Source organism: Notothenia coriiceps, unplaced genomic scaffold, assembly GCF_000735185.1.
Source record: "Notothenia coriiceps isolate Sejong01 unplaced genomic scaffold, NC01 NC01_scaffold00038517, whole genome shotgun sequence".
In the NCBI taxonomy this organism is placed as follows: domain Eukaryota; kingdom Metazoa; phylum Chordata; class Actinopteri; order Perciformes; family Nototheniidae; genus Notothenia; species Notothenia coriiceps.
In genome coordinates, this window is record NW_011371218.1 from 22498 (window position 1) to 32736 (window position 10239).

Genomic DNA, 10239 nt, shown 5'->3' on the forward strand with positions numbered 1-10239 from the left:
GAACTTTTACCGGAAGTCAATGGACAGCGAAGCAGTGTAAACACACATGTATAATGACGGATAGATGACGAATACATTTACATATACTAAATAGTTGCATTCGGTTTTTAGCACCGGGCTGATAAGGGCACAAGCTCTTACGTTTGTAATGATTGTATACAAGCAAGGGTGGTCAATAAACAGATACCATCAGTTGGAGAGTCTGACCACCATTCAGCCGGGGACGCTACAATTATTATAGTGAATGTTTAAATTCTATCAATAAAGATTAAGCCCCAGAAAGCACATGGCTACTTAGCATGCAAAATGACGACATTCTGCATGATAAGTAGTCATGTGCTTTCGTGTTATCGGCTGAATCTTTATTTATTGATTAGATCACGTTACTCTGATGATAGTGTTCAAGACAGCCTATATGTCTGAACTAAATCCTTAGTGTAATGTGTTACGGAGCCTGCTCTTCAATATTGTTTCCACATAACGAGCATTTTGCGCTGCTCTTTTCCAATGTGGAAGCAGAATGTGTGAAAGCATACAGCACGATGCGGGGTGTGTCTCTAGACATCTCTAGACTGGAATAGCGGGTCCCAGTCCGTGAACTCGCCTCACAGGTGCACACGCCAGGATAGAGGACATCAGACTCCAGAGAAAACTTGCTCGAGTCCGAGTCCAAGTCGGAGAGTCAATGTACAAGTCGAGTCCGAGTCATCATACGCGAGAATTCATGAGTCCGAGTTCAAGTCATCGTGCGCGAGAATTCACAAGTCCAAGTCAGAGTCGCCTCAATCAGTGCGCGAGTCCGAGTCGAGTCCCGAAAATCGGTATTCGAGTCCAGGACTCGAATACTCCATCTCTGGTGTGGGTAGAATCACATTGCTTTCTGAAAAACCGAATAGACTGCAGGTCTATTTGTAGGAGCAGAACAGCCTGTCAAAAGGTTGGAAACCAAAGTAAACGATGTGCATTCTCTCATCCCTTGCAACACTTATCTCAAAAATATAGACAAGCAGAAACAATGAAAACTCAATAATTGACAAAGAACAATTCAAACCCACATTCACCTTGAACGTGGACAAGCCGTAGAGTCTTGTGGTGTGAACTGTTTCAGGGGAGACGTTGGTGATGTTCGTTATAAACTCCTCCAGATACTTGCAGGCCTGCTCCAGGTGGGTGGTGTTAATGATGATCTGCACCAGCTAGAGAAACAAGGTAACAGCTTCAGACTTATTGTCAGACTTAATAACAGTGTGTGTGATTGTGCTCTGTAACAGTAGTGGTTCATACCTCGGTCAGTCCTATGTGAGGTTTCTTGATGAGGTTCTGCAGACAGCTGCTGAGTGTTCTCGTCAGCAGCAGGTTGGTGGATTTCCGCAACATGTCATCGATCTCTGTTGAACTGGACACACAAACAAATGTTCTGTCAATTAATTTTAGATATTTAGTTGTACAAAAAAAAAATATATATATATTAGCACTAGGGATGGGTATCGATAAGGTTTTAACGGTACTACTACTTTTATCGATACCGCTTATCGATCCGGTCTTTTAATGGTACTTTTATCGGTTCTTTTGGAGAAAAAAAAGGTAAACTAACTAAACAAATTGTGAACAAAACTAACATTGCTTTTCATTTAAATTAAATAAATAATATTTCACATCAAAAGACAACAATGTTTAAACAAATCATATTAAATAATCTGATGACAGAATTGTAAACAGAATAGCTGAAACTTTAACAAACTAACTAACTAACTAACTCAGTTACCTCTAATCATTAACCCATGTTTGTATAATTGAGTTAACTCTGTGTGTTGCTGCTAGCATACATAACACCTGATGTGGAAACGTTACTCGTGGATGGGGCTACAGAGCTACTAGAAAGACAGTCGAACCCGGTGCATTCCTCCGTCTGAATGTGATGCACTTTTGCTAAATGTTTAGACAAATTGCTCGTGTTACCGCCCTTACATGCTAAACTCTTATTGCACTTTTGGTAACAAGCATTGTCCACATCGAGACGGGTAAAGTTGAACCACACCTCGGAGCGCGTTCTCTCCGCCACCTCCGCAGTGTGTGTGTGTTGCTGCATGTAGAAGCTGTGTGTGTAAACTGCCCCGCCCCCTCGCAAGCAGGCGGGGGAGAGAGATCTCTCGTCTGGATTGGAAAGATTGAAAATACTAAAAATAATCATAGACGCATTTTTTTTGTCTTTTTGCATATTAGAAACGGAGTTGGCGACACGAAGACTGCAACATAATGTTTATGTAGCAATAATACATATGACATATATTTTTTACATGTCTCCAGTAGCCTACTGATAAAAAGACCGATAACGTCGGAGCTTAACTGTACCACGGTCTTTAATAATTTAGCCCCAGGGCCCGTTTAATACCGGGGCTCGGTACCCATCCCTAATTAGCACTATAGAAATGCTCTAGAATTTGCTCTAAAATACTCAAAGTATAACCATGTTAATGTTGTGTGGACCAACCTCCGGTGTAGAGACTCAGAGAACTTGAGGCTTGCGTAGATTAACTCTTTGACCTGCGTGTAGATCTGAGGGACGGACTGGGACATTGGCAGCTTCTTTGGAAAGTCCAGCTGCTTACACACACGTGAACAAAACACAGAGAATGACAGTATTAATTGACTCATTATCTATTATACACTCTGTTTTAAAATGTCAAATGTTTTGCTTCAATGTTTATGGTTCTATAAATCTAATTGCAGTGGATAGTAAGGGAGGGTAAGAGGGTTGGTTGAAGGGGGGCTTTTTTTACATTCATTGTCTTAACCAAAGATTAAACATGACAATTAACTTAAAGATTTCCAAAGGGGCAAGTCAAAATGCACTTTGTGGCAGTAGAATTCTGGTCTACTTGATTTGATTGAGCGAGTTAAAAGAAACATGTGCTCTGAAACTGTGCTGCACAGGTTGGTCAGTGTAAAGCACTTGAACTTGTTACCTTCTCTATCTCAGCATCATGGAAGGGAAAGCGGCTGACAACAAGTATATACTCCTCCTCTGTCTCCACGGGGATGGGACTGTAGTTGTCCAACTCAAAGATCTCCCTGTGGAAAAAAAAACAACACAATTTAATGTGTGCACATTTACATTTAGGGTTAGTATTGGAGCTTTGCGAATCTCTCTCTCTGCGACATGTGTTGCTGTTCTTAATTGTACAAGTGTTGTCTGAGTTTGAAACTTTTAGGACCTTACTCTTCTACATGCACCTTACGATGAGCCAGAAAACAACGCTTTACAAATAATCTGAGAGAAAAATGTCTAAAGGAACTCTTTATCATTGCAAGAAATGTCTTCGCAAAATTTCTTACAGCTGGGTTTAATGTTGAAATGTAGCATGTAAAATGAAGAACAGAAAATAGTTATAGACAAACCCATGATCAAAGCTCACCTGAAAACCAGAGCCCACTTCTTCAGCAGAGTTTCATTATACTGGTCTCTAACCTCAAACAGCAGGTCAAACAGCCGGTTCACTGGGAATCCATAACCCTGAACACACACACACAGAAAATCATGTGTGTTCATCACAGTTGCTCTGCATGCTTATGGAAATGTCCAAATGAAGCACAGCACATTGTGAACCAACCTGTAGTGTGTCAGCAAAGATGACTATGAGGTTCTTCAGCTCCAGGACCAGGTCCGGGTCATCACAGTATGACTGGGAATAACAAACATCATAATCAGCAAACAACACCCAAAGGCATGCGATCGGAAAAACAGCAGTTGTTGTTATTGTTAACTGCAACAATAACACACCACTCTAACCTCCGTATTGGTGTTTTTAGTGCATCAAATGTATGTTCAGGGGTGCACTCATCCCACGTTATATGTTATCAGTGTTTCATTAATAAGCTGTATGTCTCACTGGGATGAAGAGACTGGGATCATTTGTTAGGCATCATCAAGCTTGACTTAAACATTGCTTTCCTAACTCTGTAAAACAAAATGTAACAAATAAATAGATAGATCTAAATGTACTGACTTTGTTATATATTATAAAAATAACTTAATACAATAACAAAAATAATAGGAATTACAATTCATAATTAAACATTTTGTATGCAGGAGATAATGGTCAAACCTCTGGGCAAAATGTATTATCATGGTGAATGGTAGGAGGATTTGCATTTTAAATGGTGCCTTGCTAGTCCTTCAACTACTAAGAGCTTTTACACTGCATGCCATCATTTAACCATCCACACATATTTCTACACTGATGCTATACAAGGTGCCAGACTGCTCATCAGAATTCAGTGGTGAGTTACCCACAGTGCTACAAATGCTACAAATATGAATCTGAGACACATCCTCCACAGTTATCCCTGTAAACTGTGTACATAATGTTATAATAGAAAGCTTGACAGGCGTAGCAAAAGTAATGGGGGAGGGGCTAAGCTAAGGGTCAATCAAGAACAACAAGGTGTCTCCATTTTTCCTAGGTGTAGAGTGATTTACGACCCTGAAAGCAGCACAGTTGAGTCCCCTCACTCTAACAAGGATCCTGCCAAACACAGGAGTGTGTAAATCACCAGAGTAAATGAACACAGCCTGAGATTTGACTTAAAGCAGCGGCCAGCTGCCTGTTGTTTACAAAGACACACACATACACACACCAACAATCAGCTGGAGACTGCACTACACAGCAGCAATCACAGCAGTGGTACTAATGTATACCACCAGTTTGGACAGTTTTATGAGTCTCTTGGTATAATGCTCTCATCCATGCTATATGTGAATATGACATGACGTTGGTATTAATTAAAAGTCGATTCTTCAATTTGTTGTTTTAATGAATGTAGTATTTAGGGTTAGATTATTTTATTATAATTACGGTATTATTATTAGTTTTCAGGGCATTTGGTTAGTGTTAGGGTTTGTTTTTTTAGCTTGTAAATGTCTCTGTATAATACATGAACTCTTTTATATTCTAGATTTATCTGTCATTTATATTGTAAATACTTTTAGTTTAGTGTCGGAGCCCCTATTCCTAGTTTGAAATAGTTTAGCAAGCTGTCCCATTTCACATATATCCATTATGTCTTATCATTTTATTTTCTAACTGTTTGCGAACAAAATAAATTGAATTGTGTGGAATTTGTGTATTCCGATAGCTAATAGTATGAACACCTTTTGTTATGTGCAATAAAATCGTTGACAATTGACGGTGAATTAGAAGGGGACCGTTGCATGGACAGGTTTGTGAAAAACCATTTCTTCTGCCTGTGGGCTGACCATGCCGTGGTTGTAAGGTTGGACCCTGCCGGTGTCGTGGCCCTGGAGGCCCCGGGGGAGACCAGGGCCTTTGTTAGTCTGCTCAGCCCACGCTGTGCGGCCCATTCTCTGACCTGTTAGCATAATCCTCTGAGTCATTTACAACTGACTGGAGCCCAGCGGTCAGGAATATGCCTGCTTAATCTGCTGTTATTGTTGCAATCTGTCTCTCATTAAGGCCCCAATGACCTCCTCTTTGGCAGCATGCGTATGTGTGTTTTGACCTTTTCTCTTGAGAGTGACATCATTAGTGTGTTTGTGGGTGTGCTGACCTCCACAGTGTCGTGTGTGTGTGTGTGTGTGTGTGTGTGTGTGTGTGTGTGTGTGTGTGTGTGTGTGTGTGTGTGTGTGTGTGTGTGTGTGTGTGTGTGTGTGTGTGTATCAGCAAGTGAATGAAGGTTCTTGCAGGATAAATAGATACACAGCAGGCTCTATTATCTCTATTAACTCTGAACAGTCCCCTTCTCATTCACTGTCCACTCCCTGCTGTTACTGTGTGTGTCATGCGTGTGCATGCATGCGTGTGAGCATACAGAGTGTGTGCGTAGCACGGCGATGATCTTGGACAGGGCCATGTTCCACACTTCATCAGTGAAAGCTCTGGTCACCAGCCCCTGCGTGGCATGAAGGATATGGTCCTCCACAACGAAGAACCTGACACACACAGAAAACACACACATATCAGGATTCATATGTATGTTCACATGTGGCTGACTGACTGATAAACTTGAAAGACAGATTGTAATGTTAAAATCAAATGTTGCTCTGTGACAATGAAGAGAAAAAGGGAGGAACATCTTACCCCACAATCTGATTGAAGTATCTCCTGTAGCCTTCCACTGTCTCATGCTGGACACACACACACACACACACACACACACACACACACACACACACACACACACACACACACACACACACACACACCAATGTTTTTAGTGAAACATTATTCAAGTAAATTACTGAAAGTGTCTAGTTATTGCTGCCTTGTTTGTTGTTACTAAATTGCATATCAACTTGTTAAGTCTTTGAGTCAAAGCTGCTTGAAAAGAAACATTTGTTGACGTCAGGGATATCAACCATAAATAATGAAATATAAATGCAGTATATTGATGAATATGCAGTATGGGTGATTCATGACACTGCTTCAATCTGCATGTGTGTTTGTGGCTCACCATGTTAGCCTGTGGCTGCAGGACGAGCCGGGCCTGTTTTTTCCTCTGTTTCCTGTAGTAGTTCTCAAATGTTTCTCGGTCACCCTGAGGAGAAATACAAAAGTTTTAGTGCATCTTCGAACTTTACTGACAATGACAAAGAAATAAATATTCAAATAAAAAAATGATGGCGGAGGAAATATGGATATTTGAGCATAGTGGGTACATCTGAAAATCATAGTGGAGAAAGTGAAAGATAAACATTTAAGCATCTATATTTGAAAATGAAATAATACAGTCTTTGTTGTTTGAAAAGTAAAATAAAGTATAGTGTTATATATCTAATGTTGGTTGAGCTACTTGGCCTGTTCACACTTAAAACTAAATACATTTTGTTTTGAGTGTGAATAGGGCTTGGATCAAATTTGTGTTCTGCTGTTATGGACTTGGATTGCTTTTCTTTTTTTGACTTGAATCCTCCCACATGTCACAAATCCTTACAGTTTCTGAGGTGAAGCCATCAGTACATTGTGTGCAGAGGTACGCAAGGAGGTCATTTAATCATCATGTTCAATTCTGGAATAATGCACTTCTACACAAAATCGTTTCGATGATCCTTTTTATGGATGAGTGTGTATCTTTGTGAGTGTGTGTGACCAGAGAGACACCTACCAGCACTGTGTAAATGTGTAAACACCTGTAGACAGGCGAGAAGTCCACTAGGTCCTGAGCAGTAAGAATCTGTAAGACATCATGAGAAACAAATATATATATATTTTTAACATTTCCAATACATTTATATGATCTACAAATTATTTTTTTTAAAACAGCAACCAATGAAAACAGGTACCCGATTGTGAAGTAGCAAGATAATGGAAACTCATACACACAAATATAGACACACAGGTGCAAGTGTCATTATAGTTTGATCACTTTCTGTCTCACACAACTACACAGAAGGTTTCCTCACCTCTTCATCTCCTTCATCCTCATCTCCTGTGTCCTCATCCATCATCAGGCCGTTGTGAGTGTGTGTTTGTCCGTTGAGGGTGTACACAGGTTTGGTGTAGTGGCCCGTACTGGCCTGCTTGGCTACTGCGCTGTTAAAGGTCCTGTGCTGCTGGGCCTGCAGACAGGCAGACACAGACAGACACACACATCAGAGAGCTGAACAATACATGTTCACTTCTACTGTGGGACTTATTGAAACACAACCTCTCATACCTGTCTCATGGCAGTCTCTCCGACCTTGTCCGAGTGTTTTCTGATGCTCTCCAGGAAGTCCTTGAGGTCCGACATGGAGATCTCCTTGATCTCTTCTCTCAGTCTGGGCAGGTTTTCCGCCATGATCTGACAGAACCTGTACTGACTCACCCTGCAGGAGACAGCAGAACCAGTCCAGTTAGGTCCACTTTATAACATACTATCTAATCTAACCGGCATTGTATCATTTGATATGTAAAATAATGCAATACAAAAGCAGATTCATCTTATTTCTATTAAATGTGAAAAGAATGTTCAAAGATTTATACAAATTCAAACTTCCCATAAAATGGCATAATGGATTTCTTAATTAGATTTTAATTCCTGCTGCAACAGCTTTTTAAGGCGGAAGAAGGAATCTATATTAAAACTGCACTAATCAATATTTGACACACACAATAATTGTTTACCATGTGTAATGTGAAAGCTGTCACAGAATATGATCACAAACTTTGAAGGTCCCCTCATCTCTACAGAACGGTCTCTTTTAGCTCATTACTTAGGTTTAATGGTAGCATTTTTACTATATGGGTTGAGTTTGCTTTTTCCTTACTCTATATCCAACCTCGTCTCTAGCAGCAGTTCTGATAAATCCAATACGTTCATCCAATATGTTTGGGAAAGAGTGAGCATCAACAGCAAAGTCAATCATGCCGCCGTTTGAGAGGTTTCTAAGATTGCAACACGTGATTTTGCCATAACTATGAATCACCAATGAGGATCTAAGCTACAAACACTACAGCGGTTTAATACAATGATCCTACCTGGGGATGAAGACCTTTTCCAGCTGCTCCATGGTTTTCAACGCAGCATAGTATCTGCAGAGGAAAACAGTAGAGCTGCAGTTAGGATGTAATCACAGCTATGGATATATTCCAACATTTACTTGAAGATGATTTGAGCCTCCACCCTCTGATAAAGTCAAATAAATAATTCTTCCTTCATTGAAGTTTAGAAATCAAGCACTGTCTGGGAAACCCCTAAAAGGGAATTTCATATTGCATTTCTTATAATTCATACTAAAATGTCTTTTAATGGTCCGTCATGATTCCAACTGTGTTATATGAGGACAATTTTAATTCACTTGAGTACTCCTTTAAATGGCCAACATGGACAGAAATGAATTGAACTGTCAATGTACAGGACAGGAAACCTGACAAATGTTTTAAGACAGACATGGAAACATATTAACCTATCCCTTTGTGTTTGGTTCACTGAGCAGTAGGCTGCCCGATTATATATGAACCAGGTTTTTAAAACACATTAACAGCAGAAAAATGTAAAACGGGATAGTACATGACAATGTTCTGAGAGAACACCTAAAGCAGGGGTAGCCAACACGGTGCCCGCGGGCACTTAGTCGCCCGCAGGGGCAAAGTGAGTCGCCCGCGGGGCATGTTCTAAAAGTAGCTCGCCAAGCAAGTCCATTTATAAAATACACAAAACAAAAAAGGAAATGTAATTAAAAGAATCTACCCTATGCATAAACGAAACCTAAATCATAGCGAACTCTATCTACTTAATATAACTCTATATCTATCTAACACCCCTCCTCCCGCCACCCCCACAATGAATATCGACCAATCACGTTCTTGCTTGATCTGCGGGTCCAGAGTTGCAGTCGGGAAGAAAAGCAATGTGGCACCTCACTGCTGATTTTCCTTCTGGCAGAATCTACATAACACATCAGCCCCATTGAACAGCCTAGTCGTGCGAGCCTATACAGCACATGAGGGCCAGAGATTTACTCTGTGTGTTGCAACTTGCATATATATTTATTGCACTTGACGCACACACACGCATGGCGTAATTTCCACTGGGGACAGGGGGGACATGTCCCCCGCTCTTTTCGAAATCCCTTTTGTGTCCCCCCACTTTACAAATATGTGTATTATTATTTTTTAACGCAAGCCGTCACCGCCACGGAGGAGCACACAGCCTCTGTGAGCGAGCGAGACAGAGGGAGAGAGAGAGCGAGCAAGGGAGGGAGGGAGGGAGAGAGAGAGAGCTGGGAGAGCACACCTTTATCTATTTAATATAGATAAATTAAGAAATCATTCCAATGTGTAGTATAGGACAGTAAAAAAAAACAAAAACAGTTTAAAAGGGGAGTGATTAGTAAAATATGCATAAATAGAAAGAAAGAATGCTAATTAGGTAACATAAGTTAAGAATAAACCAGTTTAAATGATTTGTTATTGGTTGTGATCATATTCTAAAGATGATTGGATTATGGGGTGATTTACGGTTTCCTAGAACGTTGTGACTTATACAAAACGGCAAAAACAAACTACAGATTACAGGTCTTGGCGACGCATTTTTCACTCCCAAGGATGGCGGCAATAAGGAGGCGACGAAAGGAACAAAGGTCATAGCCATATTGACAAAAAAGACATCTGCGCCTCCCTATGGACCCTGGAAACAACACTTTCATTGATGTTAAGATGGTACCAATTATGAGGAGTCCATATAGATTTTGCCGATTCTATGGTTAGGTCTAACGAACTAAACTGAACAGGACAAAAT

General features: G+C 40.5%; 1 protein-coding gene across 1 annotated transcript in view; it reads right to left on the bottom strand.

Moving 5' to 3' along the window:
* Window positions 1-10239, bottom strand: part of LOC104968253 (exocyst complex component 6) — a 36899-nt gene that overhangs the window by 17001 nt on the left and 9659 nt on the right. The window contains exons 6-18 of the mRNA XM_010797831.1: window positions 8478-8531; window positions 7675-7825; window positions 7421-7576; window positions 7123-7191; window positions 6472-6555; window positions 6099-6145; window positions 5830-5950; window positions 3612-3683; window positions 3417-3514; window positions 2967-3072; window positions 2492-2601; window positions 1285-1396; window positions 1062-1196 (exon numbers count right to left, since the gene is read on the bottom strand). Coding sequence (XP_010796133.1) covers window positions 1062-1196; window positions 1285-1396; window positions 2492-2601; window positions 2967-3072; window positions 3417-3514; window positions 3612-3683; window positions 5830-5950; window positions 6099-6145; window positions 6472-6555; window positions 7123-7191; window positions 7421-7576; window positions 7675-7825; window positions 8478-8531 — 1315 coding nt within the window. The remainder of the gene's footprint in view (window positions 1-1061; window positions 1197-1284; window positions 1397-2491; window positions 2602-2966; window positions 3073-3416; window positions 3515-3611; window positions 3684-5829; window positions 5951-6098; window positions 6146-6471; window positions 6556-7122; window positions 7192-7420; window positions 7577-7674; window positions 7826-8477; window positions 8532-10239) is intronic.